Source organism: Papio anubis, chromosome 17 (genome assembly GCF_008728515.1).
Source record: "Papio anubis isolate 15944 chromosome 17, Panubis1.0, whole genome shotgun sequence".
NCBI classification, from domain to species: domain Eukaryota; kingdom Metazoa; phylum Chordata; class Mammalia; order Primates; family Cercopithecidae; genus Papio; species Papio anubis.
The window spans coordinates 66,324,837-66,349,694 of NC_044992.1; the positions used below are offsets into that span (position 1 = coordinate 66,324,837).

At 47.9% G+C, this 24,858-nt stretch overlaps 1 protein-coding gene across 2 annotated transcripts; it reads right to left on the reverse strand.

The window, feature by feature from the left end:
- Positions 1-1,635: 1,635 nt before the first annotated feature.
- Positions 1,636-24,858, reverse strand: CD300E (CD300e molecule). 2 transcript variants are annotated; one of them, XM_009191175.4, is made up of 5 exons: positions 24,421-24,508; positions 15,321-15,577; positions 8,827-9,174; positions 5,634-5,742; positions 1,636-4,486 (listed from the first exon to the last, which is right to left on the reverse strand). In XM_009191175.4, the coding sequence occupies exons 2-5, from the start codon at positions 15,481-15,483 to the stop codon at positions 4,366-4,368; spliced, it is 741 nt and encodes a 246-aa protein (XP_009189439.2). In that variant the 5' UTR covers positions 15,484-15,577; positions 24,421-24,508; the 3' UTR covers positions 1,636-4,365. The 2 variants fall into 2 exon arrangements, with proteins under 2 accessions (XP_009189439.2, XP_017806428.2); XM_017950939.3 differs by lacking the exon at positions 15,321-15,577 and having other exon boundaries at positions 24,421-24,858.

Sequence of the window (24,858 nt, forward strand, 5' to 3'; positions counted from 1 at the left end):
ATTTTTACTCTTTTTAGATATAAAACGCAGATATAGATGGATGGATGGATGGATGGATGGATGGATGGACGGATAGATGTACAATATGTCTTTGGTATTAACATTTCATGAGGGGAGATATTTAGGGATATTCCTTTTTAGGAATTTTTTTTAAGGAATATTCATTGTTATCCTAGGATAACAATGAAAAAAATGTTGAGAAACACTGTTCTAGTCCACTGGTTGAAACAGTCACAACTCACTCAGACCCAAGGGGAAGGGACATAAGCCCCAACTCTTAATGGAAGTAGTGTCAAGAAATTTGCAGCCATGTTTTTAAACTGCCTCGTGGAAGAATCATAATTTAGTGCCTTCATGTCACATATAAGAATAGCAGGACCTGAAGGGGTGAAGCCACCTGGTCCCCAGTCACAAGGCCAGAGAGCAGAGTTGGTTCTGCCTCTGAATGGCAGCCTGGAGCTGGCCCACACAGCATCCCTGCAGGCCCATCTGTGCGCTTTAGAAGGTCACTTCCCAAGCCTGCTGGGGGCACCATATGGTCCCAAGCATAAAAATGAGGCTCTGAAACACGTATCCTTTACTCAAAGGTCACAGTCCAGCAGCCATTACTTGCACAGACATGTCTTGCTTGGGTTCAGTGGGTGAATGATTAAACAAATTATTGTACACTCACGCAGTGGAATCCAGCTGAGCAATAGGAAGGAATCAACTATTGATTGTGGTAAGTGCAACAACTTGTATGAATCTCAAGGCTCAGTGAATAAAAAAGTCAATCTCAAAATATTACATACTACATAATTTCATTTGTCCTCAAAAGGACAACACTGTAGACATGGAGAACAGATTAGTGGTTTCCAGGGGACAGGAATGGGATAGGTGTGCAAATACATGGGACAGCATGAGGGAGATCCTTGTGATGATGTATGGTTTCTATATTTTGACTGGGGTGGTAGTTACCTGGATCTATAAAATTGCGTGGAGCTCTACACAAACACATCCATAAACCAATGTATGTTAAAAATGGTGAAAACTGAATAAAGTCTGCAATCCAGTTAACAGTATTGTAACAATGCCAGTTTCTTGGTTTGGGTATTGTCCTACAGTTATATAATATGTCACCATTGAAGGACACTGGATGAAGGATTCACAGGTCTCTATGTTATATTTGCAATGTTAAGCCTATAATTTTTTCAAAATAAAAATTTCAAAAATTAAAACCTCCAGGGGCTCCCTGTGGTCTCCAGAACTCAATTCAAACTCCTTGGTCTGCCATGAAGCCCTTTCATAACGAGGCTCCAGCCCCATATCTCACTTCTCCCTCGCGTGCACTCTGCACACATGGTAATGGTAATGTGGCTCCTGAAGGTCCTGGTTTCCAGCATGCTCTACGACTCTCCCCTACCATTGTCTGGGACAATCATCCCCCAGTCTTCTGCCTTATTTTTATAAATCAAGCCCTCAATTTTCCTTCTCTGCCTCACTTCTGTGTCCGCGCAGAGCACTGTGCAGACCCCTGACACAAATTCTAACACACTGCATCGCTATTGTTAGTCTACATCTTAATCTTCTCTTCTAAAGGAGTAGGGACTCTGCATAGTTTAAGTCCTTATCTGTAACGCCCAGAACAATGCACCATAGACACACAATAAAAGTTTATTGAATGAATGAGTAAATAAAGGGAAAAAAGAATGGAAGAATAGAGGAAAAAAAGGGAGTAAGGAAGAATGGAAAATTCAAAGCATGGAGAAGCCACTGTTTCTTTCTCCTGCACCTGCTGTCTGCCATCTGTCTACTCTTTCTTAACTCTTCCCTTCTGGCTTCTGCTCACATTGCTCTGTTGATATGCTCTTCTGAACTTCGTTAGTGACCTTGTGAATAAGTTCAATAGCTGCCTCTCAATCGCGGTCCTCCTCCACCTCTCCAGCTCTGCTTTCCTCCTTGAAACATTCATGGCTCTTGACTTCTCATCTTCCACCTGTTTGTTTCTGCTCCAGCTCCTTGTTCAATGTCTCTTCCTCCTACCCTTTGTCTTTAAATGTAGGTGCCCCGAGGGCTCTGTCCTTGGTTCTGACCTCTTCCCTCCATGCTTTCACTTTTTCCTGGCCTCCAATTAATCTTTCTACACACATTCCTCTCCAGCGCTCCACACTCTGCTAACCCAGATCTCTAGCTATCTGCTAGACCTCTCTGCCAGATAATTCCAAACACACAGAAAACTAAGCTCTGCATCAACCAAACCTGCTCTTGACTTTCCTACTTCTGTCAATGATGCCCCATTCCTCTGGTTTTCCAGGCTTGAGACTCTGGACTCCCAGATTCTTCCTTTCAGATTTTGCTACATCTGCTAGGTAAGTCCTCCTAAAACACATCTGCAATCCCATCTTGTTCTGCTCAAATCCATCCCACCGTAGCTAATCAAAGTTTAAGTAAGAGTTGAGTCCTAAGCCTCCTGAACCTGCCACCACCTGAGTTCTTCCAGGTTAGTTCCATCTGGCCTGGCACAGAAAAACTTCACTCCATTGGAATCTTAGACACATCCTCCCATGAGCATCTGTATGTGAACAGTACAGTCCATTTGCTGATAGGTCTTCTATGAGTGACTCTTGTTACAAAGATTATTTCCTGCCTCTCTGCTTTCACTTACGCTGTTTCTCTGTCCTCTCTCTCTCTCTGTTGCTCCATCCCTGCCCCACTGGAACCCTATACCTCCTTCAACATCACACACGAATATCACCTTCTTTCTCTGACCTGGCCAATTTAACATGATATTCTCCTCACCAACCTCCTGACATCAGGAAGCATCTTCTGTGGCTCTAGAGTTCTTCCTATGCTGTAATGACTTGGGAGCTTATCCTTCTCATAAAATGAATCATAAGCTCCTTTCTTGCTCATCATGATATTTCCTGGGTTAATATAATTAATATGGGCCTTGTTAGATTGAATTTCTCTTTCAGCACGAGTCCTGGGCCAGCCCCACCTTTCTCTGAGTCACCATGCATGATGGAGCTGGGAGCCCCCCAGAGATCAAGTTCAGAGCACGGCAGCTCTGCCTGAGCATTCGGCAGTCATAGGGGCGCTCCATGTGCTCTGGACACTGGCATCACTAGCTGAGGATGAGGTCGGGCCTGGGGGCAGAGGGAGAGCACTGGTCCAGATGCAGGTAGCAAGTGGAGATGGTGATGCTTGCTTGTGGCAGATTGTGGGAGTCCTCCCCACAAACTTTAGGGAGATGGAGTAATTGACAAACATTCAAAAAACCAACTGAGCTCGTTTCTGAACCAGGGGTCCCCAGTAGTGATGATGACACTGTGCACTTCAAGTGTGGACAAGTATCCTTCACCTCTGCGTCCTCCATCCTGTCTTTGAAAAACGATGTCTGCTCCACCTGTGGAAAAGGTTAATTGCTAACAGGTGGTCTCAGCCAGACTTCTAAAGTGGACAGAGCTGACTCTGTTGACCCTGTGCACAGGACACCCCCAGGTAGGGGAATTCCAGGAGTAATATCAGGGGCACCCACCAGTTCTTTCTCCCATTACTGTTTCAACTTGTCCCAGAACTTTAACCTGGAGCTGCTGATCCATGGCTCACCCAGGCAGAGATGTTCTGAGCCCAGCCACACACTGCCTGGTTACAGGGAGAGAAGGAGCCCCTTAAAGCCAGGGAGACCCAAGGGGTGACAGAAGAAGAGAGGAGCCCTGAGCATGTAGGACACTGGGTAACTGCATGAGCAAGCTCTGCCGGGACCAAGCTCCCTGGGGGTTGTCCCAGAGAAAGAATGGAGCCCTGTGAGCCCAAAGGCTGGGACTGTGAGGACGTGTCCTCAGGGAGCCTCCTATCTGCAGGAAGGAGGTAGTTATTGCCCTGGGGGAAACTGGCCTGGGAAGCATTTATGCCAAGGAGAAGAATGAAGGGCCAGACTCCTCCAGAAAATTTTTTCCCTTCCTTCCTCCCTCCTTTACTCTCTCTCTCTCTCTCTCTCTCTCTTTGAGACAGGGTCTCTCTATGTTGCCCAGGCTGGCCTGGAACTCTTGGGTTCAAGCGATCCCCCTGCCTCAGCCTCCTGAGCTGGGATTACAGGCACTCATTATGGTGCCCGGCCAACTTCCAGGGAATTCTTGCCCTTGGGAAGTGGGCATGAGGGCAGGGAGGCAGGGAACTGAGGAGGAGAAAGGAGGACCCCCAGGCTCCACACTGAGGCCTCCAAAGGAGTGTCCTCTAAGAGCCAGGACCCTCGTTTGAGGCACAGGAACAATAAATCCCTCCAGAGTCCACAGGTCTCTTGCATCCAGTCTGAAAGGTTGACTCCCTGCACAGGGAGGGCACTCCTGGGGACAGGGCTCTGCAGGGCTTCAGGTCAGCCTGGCTCTATCTCCCAGCAGGAGCCCGCTGAGGCCTGTTCACCCAGAAGATAGCACCCAGCATGCTCAGGAGCAGGGGCAGCTTCAGAAGGACCACGAGCAGGAAGTGAAGGCTGCTGAGCCGGAACCTGCGGGGGACACGGTGAAAATGAGTCATTTCCCCGGCAGAACCCCCAGGACCCTTCTCTCTTCACCTCTTCCTGGGCTCTGACTCTGGAGGCCAAATAACCCAGGAGCAGCCGGGGAAAGGACCTACACCAGGGCAGCCCCTTCTGTGGCCCCCATCCCTCCTTGTCCCTCCATCAAGGACTGCCCGGGGGGTCTCATCAAGGAGAGGTGATGGAGTGAAGAGAGAAGAAGGACCCACTTCCAGGAGTACACTCCACAGCACCCTCTCTGTCCCTGTCCCACTCGCAGCCTCCACTTTATCAACTGACTTCTTAAAACCAGTCCCAACTCTCGCTTTTTTTATTTTCTGAGACAGGGTCTCACTCTGTCACCCAGGCTGGAGTATAGTGGCGCAATCATGGCTCACTGCAGCCTTGACTTCCTGGGCTCCAGTGATTCTCCCACCTCAGCCTCCTGAGTAGCTGGGACTACAGGCGCACCACCACACCTGGCTAATTTTGTGTTTTTCAGTAGAGACTGCGTTTCACCATGTTGCCCAGGCTGGCCTCAATCTCCTGGACTCAAGTGATCCGCCCTCCTCAGCCTCCCAAAGTGTTGGGATTGCAGGCGTGAACCACCGCACCTGGCCGCCACTCTCACTGTTTCACTCCAGCTCCTTGTTCCCTCCCCTCAGGGTCTGGCCGCAATATCACAGCCCTTTCTGGGTATCTTTGGGAGAGGAAGGAGAACAGACTCAAACCACAGCCTGAAGCAGGCCCATCTCCCCACAGACCCAACAGACAGCTCCTGGTGGCAAAATCCCCAGCTGAGCAAAGACCTTTGAAAGGGGCCACAGAACCGGGACCCCAAGTCCAGAGCTGGATGGGGAAGGAGACAGAAAGGGATGGGGAGGGGATGAGGGCTGCACATGCACCTGAACTCAACCTTCGACCTGAGTCCCACTAGTTGCCCCGTAGGGAAAGGTGTTCACAGCACAAGTGACATTTCTCACTCAGCATCCACATGCAGACTCAGAGAGTATGAGAATCAGGACCAGAGATGGAGAGAAACAGCAGCCAGTGATGATCTCAGGTCATGGTGTGCCACCACCACCGGCTTCCACCCCAGAGCTGCTCCCTCCATGGCCTCCAGGCCCTAGGCGCTTACCCTGAATTTTTGGTCAACACCTCCCCGGTGCTGAGGTTTCGCCCAGGGTTCACCACCAGGAAGATGGGAGTTGTGGCTGGACGTGTGGTCGTTCTTGGGGTTTTGGTTGCTGTTAGAGATGAAAATGATGCATCGGGCCGTGCCTGGGCTCCCAGCCATGCAAGAAGCACCAGTAAGGAAGTCACACAGAATCACCTACTCACAGAAGAGGCTGGAGAGACCTCTGAAGCCAGATCCAGGACACCTCCTGGGTGAAACCCCCCAGGGACAAAAGGAGCCCTTACCAGAACCAGCCATGAGAGTTCCCTCCAATAAGTGCCAGGTCTTTCTCCGCATCTCAGAGAAAGACTCTTACCACTCTGCCCACTCTGCCTTCATCCCGCTCTGCCTGGGCTTCTGCAGCCTGATGTGGAGTTCCAGGAGGAGGAGGGGTAGGAGGAGTCTAAAGGAAGATGGTTCAGCCTGTGGCCCAAGAAGCCTTGTAGAGACCATGAGAGGGGGGCCCCGAGCACCCTTCAGGTGGACGCTCTTTTTTTTTTTTTTTTTGTTGATGTCTGTGGGCTGCAAGAGTTTCACTCTTGTTGCCCAGGCTGGAGTGTAATGGCGCGATCTCAGCTCACTGCAACCTCTGCCTCCCGGGTTCAAGAGATTCTCCTGCCTCAGCCTCCCAAGTAGCTGGGATTACAGGCATATGCCACCACACTTGGCTAATTTTGTGTTTTTAGTAGAGACGGGGTTTCTCCATGTTGATCAGGCTGGTCTCCAACTCCTGACCTCAGGTGATCTGCCTGCCTTGGCCTCCCAAATTGCTGGGATTACAAGCGTGAGCCACCGTGCCCAGCCCATGTGGAAAGGCCACTGTAGGCCGCCCCTAGAGAGGGGATAGGTTGTCACTCGGCTCCTCCTGGGGACTTCAGGTGACCACCAGACTATTGACATAGTCTACTCCCTCATTGCCACTGGACCCCCAGCTCATGATCTCCCTAAAGCAGTTGTCCTGGAGGCTCAGCCCTTCACCAAGGGCCCGACATAGGCTTGGTGTGATCCGATAAGCAGCCTTCGACCGCTCTGTTGCTGGAGATTCGCTGATGGATGTGACCTGAGCCCCACCCCGTTGGAGGGGCAGAGACACATAAACAGATGGACTCACTTCAGCCGGAAGCAGCCCTGGGAAGGAGCCCCAGCAGGTGCAACAGGAGCACAGGGGAGGAGCTTGATCCACTCCCAGGCCAGCAGGAAGGAGGGAAACATGGGCAGCACCTAGCAGAGGCAAATGCCGGACCATGGGTTGCTTTTGGAAAGTGAGAGACGTGAGCGTGGTGATAGAGTCTGAGTCTGAGGACAGGAGATGGTGTGGATGGCTAAGGGGCAGGGGGCAGGGAAATTTGGTTGAAGAGGGATGGGGAGGCAGAGAACCACAGGACAAGGAGCCAGCCCCAGGAGGATCACCCTTGGACAGGATGGGGAAGCCTGTCCTCAACCTGAAAGGGAAGGGGGAAGAATGAATGTAGATTGCATGGAAGTTTGCAAGTGGGGAAGGAGAGAAACTGATGTCCTGTGTGTTCTCAGGAAGGTAGATGTACAGGAGGTAACGTTGGAAACTCTGAACTTCTACTGGCAGCCACAGGCACCATTTTCTTACTTTGTTTCCCCCAGCAGCGCTAGAGCAGGTGGATTTTAGACAGGGTGGCCAACTTTCCCAGGACTTTTCTAGCCTTAGCACTGAAAATCCCACATTCAGGAAACCCCTTAGTCGTGGGCAAACTGGGATGGTTAGTGGCCTTAATTTTAGGATTGATCCAGGGATGAGGGTTTTGTTAGGTTGATAAGGAAATACAATATAGGAGTTATGGGTGCTACTAAGAGAAGAAAATGTCAGGTTGGTCATGATCTCACGCCTATAGTCCCAGCACTTTGGGAGGCCGAGGCAGGTGGATGGCTTGAGGCCAGGAGTCTGAGACATGTCTAGGCAACGAGGCAAGACCCTGTCTCTACTAAAAATCACAAAATTAGCCAGGCATGGTAGTGCACACCTGTAGTCCCAGCTACTCAGGCTGGGAGGATCACTTGAGCCCAGGAGGCGGAGGTTGCAGTGAGCCGAGATCACTCCATGGCATTCCAGCCTGGGCAACAGAGTGAGGCCATGTCTCAAAAAGGAGAGAAAAAAAGAAAATGTGATATATTTCAGGGGCTCAAAGTGGCCTAGGAAGGAAGTGAGGTCAGAACAGGAGTGACTGGGACAATAAATTGGGGAAAATAGAGGGAAGGATCAGAAGACAGAAGGTCACTACAAGGTTGAGAATAGGGGCAGTGGCATGAGGATGGGGGAGAGCTGATCGATGAAAAGTTGTCAAAAAATAGAATGTATGAGTGTAAGACTCTGAGCAGCAACCAGGTTGGGTGATGACAAGCTCTGAGATGTTTCCTTGGGGTGTGATTCTGAAGAGAGTGGAAAATAAAGGACACCAAGGTTGAGAATGTTAAGGAACCCAAGGCAAGATTGCCAAGTTATTCATTAAAACCTGCCAAGATAATGGCAGAGGTTGAAGTGGAGGCACTGGCAGGTCCCCGCTGAATGAGGGGGAGCAGCCTGGAAGCTGATGGACAGCCTTGTCGAGCACAGATAGAAGGTGTGTGTGGCCATCTGGCACAACATTTAAAGGAAGCAGGTGGAAAGTCACAGGGCAGAAGTTGTGATGGGGGCAGGAAGAATTGAGGCATGGCTCCACAGCCCTCTAGCATATGGGGAGTAAGAGAAAGAGTAGCTTCCACTCAAGAAGCTACTAAACAGGAAGGTCTTCCTAAGCAAGACATATTTCAAAACAGCGTGGTAGGGGGATGTTCTGTGAGGAGGCTGCAAATGTACAGGAGTGTTTCTTCTTTGGTACAGGCTTCCCAAAGGGCACGGTGGAAACAGCTTTGGCTCAGCATGGAGGGGCTTCCTCCATGCTGGGTAATGGGGTGAGGCCCGGGCCCCATGGGAGTGACAGCACCTGAGCTGTGCACCCCCCAGTCCACCTAAGGCTGAAGGATCAGCCGCCTCTCTCCGTGCCCATGCTATGGGCTCCTCCCAACACCACTGTGACTGAGGACAAGACAAGACTTGGAGGCACACTTCAGTATGCCACCCACCCTTGTTCCCTTGTCCTGTCACACCCTAAAGCCCTGCTGCCAAAGTGAGGGGAGCTCTTACCTGGGGAAACATACACCCTAACCAGGGCCGAGGGATCACGTGACCATGAATCCAGGATCCACACTGTCTGAATTTTGCACCAGTAAGATCCAGCATCATCTTCATTGAGGTTCTGCATGGTCACAGTGAAGGCAAGAGCCTCCGGATGGTCTCTGATGGACACGTGGCCATTCCTCTCCACCTTCTCTTCTCCCTTGGTCTCCACAATGCTCTCACATGATGTGTCATACTGTCCTCGGCACCAGTATTTGTTATATCCCTTGTACGTGCTCTCATACTGACACCACACTCTCAGAGAGCCCCCCACGGTGCCAGTCACAGAGTCGGGGCCCGTCAGAGACAAACAGCCTGGAAAACACAAGCCCGAGTCCCAGGTCTCCATCCAGATGGCCCTATCAGCAGCCGTCTGTCTGAAGCTTGAGGGGAAGGTTGCCAGGGAGACCTGGGTGTTTCCTGGGATGGGGACCTGGAGGAATACCTGAGCTTAGGACCTAAGCCAAAGAATCCCTGTGAGAGAAGAAACCTGTCCCCTGTGAGAGCAGTGACACCAAGTCACAGCGCAGGGGCCCTAGCACTTGGAAACCAAAGCTGGAGGTAGGAGCAGAGAGGAGCTGTCCCGCCTTGTCCCGGGCCCTGCAGCCTCTGCCAGGCATGAGATTTGGTCATATACAAGATCACTTCCCTTCGGAGTGAGACCCACGTATTCTGGGGTCTTCTGCAACTCAGGCTTATTCTTTAAAAGCACAACGTGTGGTTTCCTCCACTCTCAGAGTGTTCTTGTGGGAGGGAAAATAACTCTCCTGCTCTGATCTTAACCACTCTCTGGGAAGAATCGACATGACCCTGGGAAGAGGGGTTGTGTCCAAAGGAAGCCCTGATAAGCTTCTTTACATGAATTTGGGACACAAGATCAGCCTCCCCGATAATAGTCCCCAGGTCTTGGGTGTCAGAGGTCACCACGCATTCAGAGGAAAGAGGGAAGCTGCTCTCTGTAACCGAGTGAGGTGCTTTGGGTCCTGGGGGGAAAGTGGGGCTTAGAATCTGGGAGGCAAAGTGCGAGAAGTTGATACGGAAGGAAAGAGAAGGGAAAAGAAAGGCTGTAGGTAGGCAGAAGTTCAGGCATTATGGGATGTGATGCTCAGCAGAGGCCCCAATATCTTGAGCGAGTGCTGACAAACTTACAAGAGGCTTTGACTGAACTTGAGTGCATGTGCACGTGCACGTGTGTATGGGTGTGAGAGAGGGGGAGAGAAAGACAGTCACGAGGCTGAGCTTTGCATCCCCCAAAGTAACCTGAGTTAGCAATAAGAGGATGAACACACACAGGGGCCACGGAAGCTTAAGCTGTTGGAATGAGCAGAAAGTGTGAAACGACCGCTGGTATCTGCGAGTCCTACGACCATCTGGGCTCCTGAGCTAACTACATCTAGATCCGAGGTGACTGAGGACGGAGGAGTCCCTGACTTCTGGCTTCATTCATTTCTCTCCCCTCCTCCCACCACCTGCCTTTCCTCCCCACTCTGTCCCCAGCTGGCTCTGTCTGTCATATGCCTTGGCAGATGTGTGAGCCGCCACCATGCACACCTTCCTCACCCCACCAGCCATGCTTGGTCTGAGACAATCTCACTGTCACTATCTCTTCCCACCCTCCTGGTCCCTCCCACACTCAGTAGCACCTGTCACCCCCACCCTGACCCCTTCCCAGCCCCTACCCCAAACCCTGCTCCAAACCTGTGTTCTCCCGCTCTGTGCTCCCTTGACCACAGCAAAGTTGCTCCTGACCCCACATCTTCTGAGCGCTTCCCATTTCTCTGTTGTCCTAATTCTCGTAAGAACCTTCCTTGCCCTGGATGCTGTACCTTCAGGAATCTTCCCATTCCCAAATCCCTGCTCCCCACCTACGTTCTCCCCCAAGAACCTGTTGCCCACAGCTGCACACCCCTCCTGAGATTACAGAGCTGGTCCTTACCTCCTCCCTTCCACCTGCCCCCAGCACCCTCCTAGAGGTGGCACATCCCAGCAGCACCTCCTTCCAGGTTCTGGACAGAGCTCAGGACTGCATTTCCCACATGGGAGTTTGACAGGGTACAAAGGGCTCGTCACAGCCAAGCGTCTGGTGGTGGAACCGAGGCCTGCTTGTGCTGCTTCCGAAAGGGATCATTCCTGGAGAGCTTGGGGTTCTTCTTCTGCCAGGATCAGAGCCAGCCCCTTCAGAGCTGAATGTGTCCTAGAATCCCTGCCACCCCAATCAATAAGATGCCAGCTTCAGATGGGAAGTCAGACTCAAGAGAGCTTTCCAGGTTCCTTCCAGCCCAAAAAGTCTTTAATTCCTCAATTGCATAAGAACTGCCCTGGCCTTCTGCCCCTGGCCTCTGGAAAGAGGCTTTCTCCTCTGGAATCTGTCCTCCACATTCCTGATTACAACCTGGACTCTTTTAGCCCTGCTAGGAAGCAAATGTTTCACCTTCCTCTCAGTCACACACATACAGACACACACACACACAACACACACACACACACACACACACACACACTGGGGAGAGTACAGCTGAGAGAGGAAACCATGGGACCATTTCGTCCCTTCCAGCGCCCAGAGCCACTTACTTTTAGCTCCTCTGGACTGAACTGTTTCCTTTCCCAGGTCTCTGTTAGGTAAACCTCCAGGTTTAGGGGTCTTTCTGGCTCACAAACTTTACAACTTTTCAAGCCATTCTAAGTCAAGCAAATAGCAGTCCCTTTGCAGAGTCAGAATCTCATCCTGAAAAGCCTAAAAGTGCTATGGGGAACCCCAAACCTAGCAAATCTGGAAGGTCACCCTAGAAAAGAAAGGGCCTTCTGCATTCATGATGGCTATTCTCTCCAGTAGGCAACCTTCTCATTGAAATGAAACCAATGCAAATGAATCTTCTGAAAAGACAAAAGATGGTTCTTAAAATGTGGAAGTCACGGCTGGGCGCTGTGGCTCACGCCTGTAATCCCAGCACTTTGGGAGGCTGAGGCGGGCGGATCACAAGGTCAAGAGATCGAGACCATCCTGGCCAACGTGGTGAAATCTCTTCTCTACTAAAAACACAAAAATTGGCCGGGCGCAGTGGCTCAAGCCTGTAATCCCAGCACTTTGGGAGGCCAAGGTGGGCGGATCACCAGAGGTAAGGAGTTTGAAACCAGCCTGGCTAACATGGTAAAATGCTGTCTCTATTAAAAATACAAAAATTAGCCAGGCATACTGGCAGGCGCCTGTAATCCCAGCTACTTGGGAGGCTGAAGGGGAGAATCACTTGAACCTGGGAGGCGGAGGTTGCAGTGAGCCTAGATCATGCCATGCACTCTAGGCTGGGTGACAGAGTGAGGCTCCATTTAAAAAAATAATAATAATGCAAAAATTAGCCAGGCATGGTGGTGTGCACCTGTAGTCCCAGCTACTCAGGAGTCTGAGGCAGGAGAATCGCTTGAACCTGGGAGGCGGAGGTTTCAGTGAGCCAAGATCGTGCCATTGCACTCCAGCCTGGCAACAAAGCAAGACCCTAGCTCAAAAAAAAAAAAAGTGGAAGTCACTCGTAAAGACTTATATTTCAGAGGCACGACAGGAGTGTGGATAAGGGTATTATCTAAAGCCCAGTAAGCAAAGCCACCTCCAAAATGGAGGTAAAGCAAGGCAACTTGCAGAGGGGAGAGCCTGGATAGGTGAGCTTAAAGAAAAAGATAAAGTCCAAGGCAGGCAGATCACTGGAGGTGAGACCAGCCTGGCCAATATGGTGAAACCTTGTCTCTACCAAAAATACAAAACTGAGCCAGGTGTGGTGCCACATGCCTGTAATCCCAGCTACTCAGGAGACCGAGGCATGAGAATTGCTTGAACCTGATCAGCGGAGGTTGCAGTGAGCCAAGATCACCCCGCTGCACTCCAGCCTGGGTGACAGAGCCAGACTCCTTCTCAAAAAAAAAAAAAAGAAGAAGAAGAAGAGGAAAAAAAAGATGAGATGAGGGGTGTGGCTGATTAAATCACAGACCCTCAGATGTAGATCGTGGCTTCTAGTTGCTTAGCCCAATTTTCTACTTAATATAAAAATATAATGAAAGCAACTTTTCATGCAAAGTATTGGCAAATGACACCAAATTACTGTTGTTTGAAAGAAGAACCAGGATTGGATTGGGAAGGAGTGGGGAGATCTTTGTGGTTGATAACATTCTAGTTCACGGATTGGCCAGTGAGTTCACAGATGTTTAAGTTACATATAATTAAAATAAAAGAGGGTCTTGAATGGACCAGTGATAAGAGAGTGTTCCATGACCCATGATCTAATCCTGGGCACCTGAAGTTAAGGAAAAAGAAGGTTATGCTAATTCCAAGATACTTTCCTCTCTGTCCTGCTAGAGTGTTACCTGAATGCAAGATTAGCAGGTCTCAAGGAAATCCAGCATGTTCCTGGAAATGATTGATGGAATTATAAAAATGCGTCTGTGCCTTTTTTGAAACATGTGCTTGCTGGTTGCTTGAGGTTAATGGGAGCTAGTAAATATTGGACAGCAACAGTTCAGAATGGAAAGACCAGATGATGTTGCAGAGAGATCAGCTATTTCGTGACTATTACTCGGTTAGCCTTATTCTTGACACCTCTATGGCCAATGGAAAGAGCTCTGTGGAGGACACAGATCTGGACTTCATTTCCAGCTTGTCTATTTAGTTCTTATGTCATCAGATATCCCATCATCAACTTACTTATAAAGTGGAGTCAATGCTATTTGCCCTGCCTAGGTCACAAAATTGCTCAGAGGGTTAAATTCTATCATCTGTTTGGAAGTGTTTGTAGGCTATAAAAATGCATAATAAATAGAATTCTAGTTTTGCTCTTTCTTTATTTTTTACTATTTTGTAGAGACGGGGCCTTGCTATGTTGCCCAGGCTGATCTCAGACTCCTAGGCTCAAGCATTCCTCCTACCTTGACCTCTCAAAGCACTGGGATTACAGGTGTGAGCCACCACACTCAACCAATGTTTGCTTATTTTGTATTTGAATTTGCTTCCTTCCTCTTTGTCATTTATCCTCCATGCTAGAATTGCCCCTTTCCATCTCTCTTTCCCAGATAAGATTTTCAGAGGGACCTGTGAAGGTCACTTGTGAGCCTGAGGATGGGGAATGAGATAGGAGTGGAAAGAGAGATGGAAAGGGCAAAGAAAAAGGAAGCAAATTCAAATACAAAATGAGCAAACATTGGTTGAGTGTAGTGTCCCATGCCTGTAATCCCATCACTTTGGGAGGTCAAGGGAGGAGGATTGCTTGAGCCCAGGAGTTTGAGTCAGTGTCATCTACCTGGTCTTCTTCCCTTAAATCTCTGTCATTTTCACTCACCCTTGTAGAAAGAACCTTGTCATTACATTGGGAGGTTTCTATGTTTTATGAGGGAAATCAACCATAAAATTCATTCTGCAAACATGAAGAATGTCCTCTAATTTTTAGCCTAAACTTATTTCCCCACAGACAAATGTGTTTTCCTGCATTTTGCATTTTGAATGTCTATTAATAAGAGTTTCTCTTCTGAAAGTCCAACCTTTGCAGGACAGTTTCATTTACTTGTTTACACCACACCTTGTTCCAGGAAGGATTTAAGGTAGATGTTGAGGATGGCATTTTAGACACTTGGTTAATTCTTTTTTTTTTTTTTTTTTGAGACAGGGTCTCACTGTGTCACCCAGGCTGGAGTGCAGTGGTGCAATCTCAGCTCACTGCAACCTCCGCCTCCCAGGTTCAAGCGACCCTCCTGCCTCAGCCTCCCAAGTAGCTGGGACTACATGCGTACATCACCACACCCAGCTAATTTTTGTATTTTTAGTAGAGACAGGGTTTCACCTTGTTGGCCAGGCTGTTCTCGAACTCCTGATCTCAGGTGATCCACCTGCCTTGGCCTCCCAAAGTGCTGGGATTACAAGTGTGAGCCACTGCATCTGGCCCATTAATTCTTTCTCACAAACCATTCCAACCCCTTTACACTAAGCTTTGTCAAAACAGAACTATTGTTAATTCTTGAACTCTCCATGGTCTTTAATATCCTCACACTTGTCCATAAGATATTCCTTTCTCACTCAGCCAACTCATTCATCCTTCAGGATGAACTTCCAGTGAAGCCTCAGTGACATCTCCCACCCTTCAAAGAGCAAAGTGAGGGGTCCCTGTTGCATACTCTCATCACCACATGAATAAGTCTCTACAACAGTAACTTCCACATTGTATTGTAGTTAGTTGATTCCCTCAATTCAGAAATTACTCTTAATTACAGCACCCAGAACAGTCCTGGCACATATCTGGTGCTTAGTAAGTGTTTGTAGGATCCATGGATGAATGATTGAATGTACAGAAGGATGCACAGGTGAATGAATGGATGTATCTTTCCCTTTTCTGTGGACACTTTACCTCTGGCTTAAACCCAGGATAGCTCTTCTACCTACTGTCCTGCCCTCTGCAAAACCAAGTCCCCAAAGCCACAGCCCCACTCACCTGAGAAGCAGAGAAGGAGTAGAGCTGGGAGCAGCCACATGGTCCTGTCTCCCTGGCTGCCGTCCTCAGCAAATCTAGGTCCCAGTTGGAATCCAAGTATGTGTAACAGAGCCTGGGTCATCCACTTTCTACTTGTCCAAGTCTTCTTTGTGTTCTCTCTCATCTGTTTCCTTTTTTGCCTTTTAAAGGATGCTTCCTAATTTTAAGCCTTACTTAGCAGAAGGGGAAGGGTGGCAAGAGACGCTTCTGAGAATGGACTAAGCACAAAGAAGAAAATCTGTTGACCTTCCTGTAATGTGAATATAATGGTTGCATCACCCCCTGAGATTTCATGACTCGGGACTTCATGAAAGTCAATCCCAGTTTACAAAACCTCTCCAGCAGAGGAGACTCTGTTCCCTGCCTCTTTCACTCTTCTTCCAATCTGGGATTACTTTATCAATCTAAGTAGCTTCCCTTCTCTATGGCTGCCTACTTTTGAATCATAAAACACCCTCTGCTTAAGGAGCTGTAGTGAGCACTCCCCATGTCTTTCTCAACCGTTATCTCCATGCGGATGACTTCACACCTCTTCCTCTAACCCAATATCCCAATATCCCTCCTGGGCACCAGATCCTACTTTCTAACTTCCTGTAGGGAAGCTTCACCTGCTTATACACTACTAACCTAGTTCAGTATGTGGGTCATGGTCCACACCACAGATTCTGAAGTCACACAAACTCAAATCTCATCTCCATCATTCATTAATCATCTGACCTTGGGCATGTTGCTATATCACTCTCATCCTCAGTCTCCTCATCTGTAAAATAGAGAACTCAGGACGATTCTTTCTCGTAGGGTTGCCATGGGAAATAAATGAGTTAATGTAAGTAAAGTGTTTGGTACAGTACCTGGAACATAGTAACTGCTCAGTTAACATTAAACACCTTTAGAATAGTCCTGGACCATTGAAATAGCTTCTCATCTGGTCCTTCCACTAGCTGTACATTCTCTCTAATCCAACTTGCACATCAGAAGATACTCTTCTTTAAGACAGGTATCTGAAACTATAATTTATTTCCTTCTCTTCCCCCAGAGATACCCATCCTTGATACCCACAGCCTCTAATCTTTACTATCTTTTAGAACTCTACTGGATCATCTAATATTTCAAATTTTGTTGTAAGAGCACAAATTCTTATCTTTTATGTACCACTATATCTGATGAAATATTATATAGCCAGGCATGGTGGCACATGCCTGTAATCCCAGCTACTTGGGAGGCTGAGGCAGGAGAATCACTTGAACCCAGGAGGTGGAGATTGCAATGAGCCAAGATCGCGCCATTGCACTCCAGCCTGGCGACAGAGCAAGACTCCATCTCCAAAAAATAATAATAATAAAAGAAAGAAAGAAATATTATATCTAGAATAGAGCCCTGGATGGGACAATAAAACACCAGGATCCTGGTCCCATGTGTGACACGAGCCACACACTTGATGGACCCAGAATGAGCAGAGCTGACAGTAGCTACAACATTGTGTCTTAGTCCATTTTCTTCTAGTATAACAGAATACTACAGGCTGAGTAATTTATAAAGAAGGAAAGTTCGCAGGTGCAGTGGCTCATGCCTGTAATCCTAGCACTTTGGGAGGCCGAGACAGGTGGATCACTTGAGGTCAGGAGTTTGAGACCAGCCTGGCCAACATAGCAAAACCCCATCTCTAATAAAAATACAGAAATTAGCCCGGCATGGTGGCATGAGCCTGTAGTCCCAGCCACTCAGGAGGCTGAGGTGGGAGAATTGCTTGAACCCAGGAGACAAAGATTGCAGACGCCACTGCATTCCAACCTGGGCGACAGAGAGAGACTCTGTCTCAAATAACAATAATAAAAAGAACAAATTTGTTCACCTTCCCAGCTTTCTGAAGATGAGAAGTCCAAGAGTATGGTAGTGGCATCTGACAAAGGTCATACCATGGCAGAAGACAAGACAGCAGGCAAGCCTGCTAGACAGAGAGAAAAAGGGGGCTGAACTCACCCTATGAGGAAACCACTCTCACAATAACTAACCCACTCTGGAGATAACAGCATTAATCCACTCATGAGGACTGAGCTCTCAAGACCTAATCACCTCTTAAAGACTTCACATCCCAATACCATTACATTGACAGTTAAGTTTCAACACGAGTTTCCGAGGGAACATTCAAACCACAGCAACCCTCGTGCCATTTATTCAGCAGAGACAACAGTTGGAGGCTTCAGTTCTCTCCACCAAGAGGATCAAACAAATCTTCAGCCTTCTTGGTTCTGCTTTTATAATGTTTTCTTCTGGTTCCTTTAAAAAAAATCTTATCTCTAGAGTTGTTTATAAAATAAAAGAAATGGGAATAAGCAAAGGCATGTGCTGATGGTTGAAAAAATATAAACTCACCATGTCTAATATAGGCACATATCACTATAATCCAATTAGAAAATCCAAACTCCAGACTACCTGGTAAGACAGAGTCAATATAGAAGCTATCATCTGGTGCCAAACTGAAGTCAAATCCAATAAAAGGAAATTCCAGGTATTAGAAATGTAAAGGGAGCTAAAAGCCAGGTCTATGAGCAGGATCCGATACCAAGAGGCTAATGGGGACCAGTCAAAATGAATTTGGGCCTTCGGAGGAAAGGGGCTGCTGTTTAAATAGCCACTCAGGGGCAGAAGACAATGTCTCAGGTCTATACAAGACAGGAAGCGGGAGCAGAGTCCCCTGCCAAAAGCTAGGATCCATGAAGGGTCATTACGCTCAGGGAACAGGGTGAGGGGAAACCCCACTGATGGGCTCATGGGAGCATCAAGGCATCTCAGCTTCCTATAGTTGTAAGGAGTTAGAGCCTTCCATGAGAACAAGCACCTAAGTTGCACTACATAGGGGTGTGAGATCCAAAGTCACAACTTCCCATCCTGTGGGAGTGTTAGACAAAGACGTCAATATAAAACAGGTTGGCAAATGATGAGACTTGTAGGGCCATGGAAGAGATGAACACAAACCAAAACCACACCTCCAGTTCACCTTGTGGTTTTGTACACCCCTTGAGCTAATGATCATTTCCACATTGGTAATGGTGGGAAATTTTTTTTTTAAATTCACGACACATGAAAATTGTCTGAAACTAAAATTTCAGTGTGCACAAATAAGTTTTACTGGAATACAGCTACACATGTTCATTTATGTATTATCTATGGCAGTTTTCAAGCTACAACAGCAGAGTTTGTTACAGGACCAACAAGTTCATATGCCTGCTGCACTGGAACAAACCAATACACCAAGACAGCAGGGTTTGCAGCAAAGAAAGAGTTTAATGGTCACAGGGTAACCAAGCAAGGAGATGGGAGGGACCCTCAAATCCATCTCCCTGAGAAGTTCTGGGCTGGGGCTTTTAAGGGGATGGTGGAGGGCAAGTAACTGGAAAATTAGGATCATTATTGGTCAAGGTAGGATGGATGAAATCATCATGATCTGGAAACAGCCTTCTTTGGTGAATCAGCTTCTCTTGGGTTTCTCCAGACCAGCTGGCATCAGTAGTTTCACTGGTATGCAAGACCTGATAAGAATATCTCAAATGGAAAACTTAATGTCTCACAATGCTTAAGATGTTACCTATGGTGCAATTAAGGGGAACTATAGTCTTAAAACAGGGCGTGTGTGATTCTGGGGGAATAGGCAGCAAATATGAGGAAGCAGGTAAGAGAGCAGGCTGACCTCATGATTAATGCCAAATGTGCTGCAAGCTTGATTTATTTTCATTTCTCTCCTTCCCTTCTTCCCTGATTAATTTTATAAAATTTATAGGAACAATTCCAAGTTGACTAGTTGTGACAGAGACCACAGAGCCCACAAAACCTAAAATCTGTAATAGCTGGCCCTGGCAAAAAGAGTTTGCCATCCTCTGGCGTTGACGATGGACCCCTCCCCACTTGCAACTAGCAGTCTTTCCCACTGGTAATTGGAAGCAGAATCCTGAAAGCAGAGCACTCTTGGGCTAGTCTCCTTGAGGGTTATAGAAGCTACTTTAGGTGGCATGAGGATTTACCAGGGCAGAGACAACCTAGAGAGTGATCTTAGGCCAGAGGGAGGGTCCAGGTAGAGTCTAGCTTAGCCCTGGTGAAGATACAGATGCTCTCGCCTGGCCCCATCTGCCTCATTTGGCAGCCTGACAAGTTGGCACTCTCCTGCCTTCCACTTGGTGCAGCCCCACAGGTTCCCAGAAGAAGCAGGTAGCTTTCCCCTAAGGACCTCCCCTGGCCCCCTAAGCAGAAGCTCTTACCAGCTCCTCCAGCCACACATGGGATTTCCTACAGGACAATTCCATTCCCTGTCCCAGCTTTAATCCTACCTCCACCCTGACTCCACCGACACCTCAAACTCAACATGATGGACATCTAACCCTTCTCTCTCGCTGACCTCTCCAACAACTACTAGAACAACAACAGCAACGTGCTTTTCTTCCTTAACTCCCCAGACTGCCCCAGCCCAGAGCTTTCACCTCCTGCTCTTCAGGCTGTCACTAAAGCTGCTGCCCCTGGAACTGCACAGAGCTCAGGAAATTCCCTCCTCCATAGAAAAGCGAAGTGAGCAAGTTAAAAGACGATTCTTACCAGCTTTAAGGTTACTTCTGATATAATTAGAATAGTAGAGAATTATAAAAGGGAGAAGTTCATAAAGAGGGCAGCGATGTGCCATATTAATGTATATAGAAAAGATGCTCCTAAATTAATCAATTTATAAAGACTTAGAGTATATTTCTGCCAAGAATGGGAAAAGTATCCTGTTTCTCAAAGACATAAGCTGGAGGAGGCTGCACCCTTCAGGAACCTTCTTAGCAGTTAATTTTTAAACACATACTCATGCAATTCTAATCCTCTAAACAACCCTGTGAGGTAGAACTTCTATTATCCCCAGTTTCAGGGGGAAACTGAGGCACAGAGAGGCCAATCAACCTGCTGAAGGCCTTATGACCCATTAGTGGTGAGGCGCTATATGATTGCATTCATATGAAGCTAGGATTGGAGGGCCCAGGTTGCCTGGCTCCAGGATCTGTGCCCTTATCTCCCACTACCCAGCTGCTTGTAGTAAATTAATGCAGAAACAAGGCACAAGAGGTCATGATGGTTGCTCCGAGAGAATTAAACAGAGTCATAGACCAAGAACCACCCAGGACGGTCTGAAAAGACTCTGAGAAGGTGATGCTCAGAATAAGACTGCGCTGGCATTCAGAAGAGTGCACCAGATGCAAAAGAAGAGGAGGCAAGGCCAGGCACGGTGACTTCTGCCTGTAATCCCAGCACTTTGGGAGGCTGAGGCAGGCAGATCACCTGAGGTTAGGAGTTCGAGATCAGCCTGGCCAACATGGTGAAACCCCATCTCTACTAAAAATACAAAAATTAGCCTGGTGGTGGCACACGCCTGTGTGCCAATCCCAGCTACTAGGGAGGCTGAAGCAGGAAAAGTGCTTGCACTTGGGAGGCCAAGGTTGCAGTGAGCCAAGATCACACCACTGTACTCCAGCCTGGGCGACAGAGTGAGACTCTGTTGAAGAAGAAGGGAAGAAGAAGGAGGAGGAGAGGAAGAGGAAGAGGATGAGGAAGAAGAAGAGGAGGAGGAGGAGGAGGAGAAGAAGAAGAAGGAGAAGGAGAAGGAGAGGAAGAAGGAGAGGAAGAAGGAGAGGAAGAAGGAGAGGAAGAGGAAGAGGAAGAAAGAGGAAGAAGAAGGAGAAGGAGAAGGAGAAGAAAGAAGAAGAAGAAGAAAGAAGGAGGAGAAGGAGAAGGAGAAGAAGCCGGGCGCGGTGGCTCAAGCCTGTAATCCCAGCACTTTGGGAGGCCGAGACGGGCGAATCACGAGGTCAGGAGATCGAGACCATCCTGTCTAACACGGTGAAACCCCGTCTCTACTAAAAAATACAAAAACTATCCGGGCGAGGTGGCGGGCGCCTGTAGTCCCAGCTACTCGGGAGGCTGAGGCAGGAGAATGGCGTAAACCCGGGAGGCAGAGCTTGCAGTGAGCTGAGATTCGGCCACTGCACTCCAGCCTGGACGACAGAGCCAGACTCCGTCTCAAAAAAAAAAAAAAAAAGAAGAAGAAGAAGAAGAAGGGGAGGGGGAGGGGAGGGGGAGGGGGAGGGCCAGGGGGAGGGGGAGGAGGGATGGGAGGAGGAGGAGGGGAAGGGTAGTAATAGGAGAGTGAAATTGGGAGCACCTAGTGATGCAGGAGGAAACCAGGAGAGTCTGGGCTGTAGACTGAATGCTTATGTCCCTCCAGGGTCATACGTTGAAACCCTAATCCCCAAGGTGGTGGTATTTGGAGTTGGGGCGTTTGGGATATGATTAGGCCATAAGGGTGGGGCTTACATGAATAAAATTAGTGCCCTTATAAGAAGAGACACAAGCCAGGTACAGTGGTGCAAGCCTGTAGTCTCAGCTACTTAGGAGACTGAGCAGGGAGGATCACTAGAGGCCAGGTGTTCGAGGCTGCGGTGTACTATGATAGTACCTGTTAATAATCACCACACTCCAGCCTGGGCAGCATAGTGAAGTCTGTCTCTTAATTTTTTTTTAATTAAAAAAAAAATCATAGAATCATAGAAGAGATACAAGAGAGCTTGCTTTCTCTCTCCCTTTCTCTACCATGTGTAGATAGATAAAGAAAGAAGGCAGTCATCTATAAGCCAGGAAGACAGCCCTTACCAGGAACTGATTGAGCCAGCATCTTGATCTTGAACTTCCAGCCACCAGAACTGGGAGAAATGAATTTATTTTGCATGAGCCACCCAATTTACCGTATCTCTGTTACAGCAGCCTGAGCTGACTGAGGTAATCTGAAAGCAAAGAAAGGAGAAAGAAGGGAGGATGAAGTGCTCAGCTGAGTCAAAGGCTGCTGAGGTCAAGTAAGATGCAGAAAGAGAAGATGCATTTGGATTTGACTGACGGTAAGGTTGTTGGTTCCCTTGTCAAGGGCATGTCTGTAGAGTGGTGAGCAGAGAAGACAGGTGGGCGTGACTGCAGAGTATATGACAGATGAAACAGAGTCAGAAAATGCAGACACTGGCTGGGCGCGGTGGCTCATGCCTGGAATCCCAGCACTTTGGGAGGCCAAGACAGATGGATCCTTTGAGGTCAGGAGTTCGAGACCAGCCTGGCCAACATGGTGAAACCCCGTCTCTACTAAAAATACAAAAATTGCCCAGGTGGTAGTGGTGCACGCCTGTAATCTCAACTACTCAGGAGACTGAGGAGGAGAATCACTCGAGCCTGGGAGGTGGAGGTTGCAGTGAGCCAAGATCACACCACTTTACTCCAGTCTGGGTGAGAGAGTGAAACCCTACATTAAAAAAGAAAGAAGAAAGAAGGAAGGAAGGAAGGAAGGAAGGAAGGAAGGAAGGAAGGAAGGAAGGAAGAAAAGGAAGGAAGGAAGAAAGAAAGAAAGAAAAGAAAGAAAGAGAAAGTACAGATATTTCTTTACAAGAAGCTCTGAGAAGGAAAGTGGAGAGAAAAGAAACAACAGCTGGAGAGGGCTGGAGAAAAAGGGGAGTGTTTTTTAATCAAAATCCTCCAGTATGCTGAGAGGTGAGTGGGCAGATCTTCTGGAAAACCTGTCCTGGTTGACGGGCGGATGTCACAGGGACATCATTGTGGTGCTCACAGAACTTGAAATCCAAGCACAAAGATGGAGTTAATTACAACAAACTAAAATTATTCGGGTGTAAAAAAAAAAGACAACAAAACTGAAAAAACTGAAACAAAATTATCAAAAACATCAAGAGCTTATACAGATCAAAATGAAAAATACTCAAACTAAGAGAAAAATTGGCAAACACCATCAACCCACAATTCTCAACAGAAGAAATACAGATGACTGACATTCAGAAGAAAAGGCACTTAATCTCACTGAAAATCAAGCACATGGATATACTAAAACAATAAAATTATAAATTTTCCCAGATTAGCCAAGAGGTTTTCTAAGGTAATGCTCAGCAAAGGCAGGCAACAGCCTGGTGGAATCCGTATGCTGTCTGTAGGTGACGTAGTGTTCTAATTCTGCAAAGCAACTTAGCAGCAAGTTAGAAGAACTCTAAAAATGGCCTTTCTCTTCGCCCAGTAATTCCACTTTTCATATTCTATTCTAAGAAAAAAAAAAATGAAAATGTGAACATATAGTAGTGAAAAATGTAAAAGACCCTAATTATCCAACAAAAAGAAACTATGTAACTATTGGGCTAGGTGCAGTGGCTCACACCTATAATCCCTCCACTTTGGGAGGCCAAAGTGGGCAGGTCGCTTGGGATCAGGAGTTCGAGACCAGCCTGGTCAACACGGCAAAACCCCATCTCTACTAAAAATACAAAAATCAGCCTGGCATGGTGGCAGGCACCTGTCATCCCAGCTACTTGGGAGGCTGAGGCAGGAGGATCGCTGGAATCCAGGAAATGGAGGTTTCAGTGAGCTGAGATCGTGCCACTGCACTCCAGCCTGGAAGACACAGTGAGACTCTACCAAAAGAAAAGGAAAAAACAAAAAACAAACAAACAAAAAAACCCTCTTGAGAAACAATCAAAAATGAGAGAAATACGTGGGATTTGACTAAAACATTAGAGATGAAGAATAACGTGAGTGAAATCTTTGAGAACGTGATGACTAAGGAGAGAATTTTCCCAAGTCCAGGGTAGCTCTTGAAAAAACACAAGCAAGCTTTAAGAAGCAACTGCCAGAGAAACAGAAACTAAGAGAGATGATGCCCTCAGCCATGTCTGAAATCCAGGCACTCGTGTGGGGAGATTGCAGAAGTTGGTGGTACGGCTGAAAGAAAATAAGGAAGCTTTGAAACATGATTCAGTGGCTTCCTGCTATAAAATCTTCACTGTCTCCTCTTAGCTGTGATCAAGTCCAGACTCCAGCATGATTCACACAGCCCTGCAGGACCCAGTCTCCTCCATCCTCCCGGCTCACACTTTTGCTCTAGCCATTCCAAAGCACAGTATTTCTGATTTCCCAAATAGCAGCTGCTCCCTCGAGCCACCACGCCTGCATATATGATGTTTGGTCAAAGCCCTTCCAGTCTCCCACCCACCTTCCTTGGTACCTGAAGCCTCTACATATCCTTCAAGATGCCGGTAAAGCTTCCCCGCGAAGCCGGCTCTGGCAGAGTCGATGCGCTGCCTCTGTGCGGCACAGTACCTGGGTTGCATCATTCTGTCTTAAGCCCGCCCCAACATTATTTTCCGGGTGAATCTGCCTCCACTGTTGCTTTGTGTAGGGCACCACAGGTTGAGTTAATGAGTCCATGCAAAGTCCTGTCCCATATCATTTCTCTATTTAGACCTTTCTATCTCATTTCTCATTTCCACTCCCCTACCCCAAAGGCAACCATTCTAATGCTTATAAGTGCACATCCGTACGCTTGTGTGATTGTCAGGTGTACATGCTGGCTTTGTAGGAGTGTGTGTAAGTTTACATAACTGACTGGGCACAGTGGCTCACAGAGGCTGAGGTGGGAGGATCCCTTGATGCCGGGAGTTCA

What these genes read in the sequence shown, in the direction of transcription:
- CD300E (XM_009191175.4), bottom strand. Translation starts at nt 15,483, where the DNA reads ATGAGAGAGAACACAAAGAAGACTTGGACAAGTAGAAAGTGGATGACC. An exon ending in TAGGGTGTATGTTTCCCCAG is followed by an intron (nt 5,743 to 8,826) that starts GTAAGAGCTCCC and finishes CATCTCTAACAG; the next exon opens with CAACCAAAACCCCAAGAACG. An exon ending in GTGTTGACCAAAAATTCAGG is followed by an intron (nt 4,487 to 5,633) that starts GTAAGCGCCTAG and finishes TGTCCCCCGCAG; the next exon opens with GTTCCGGCTCAGCAGCCTTC.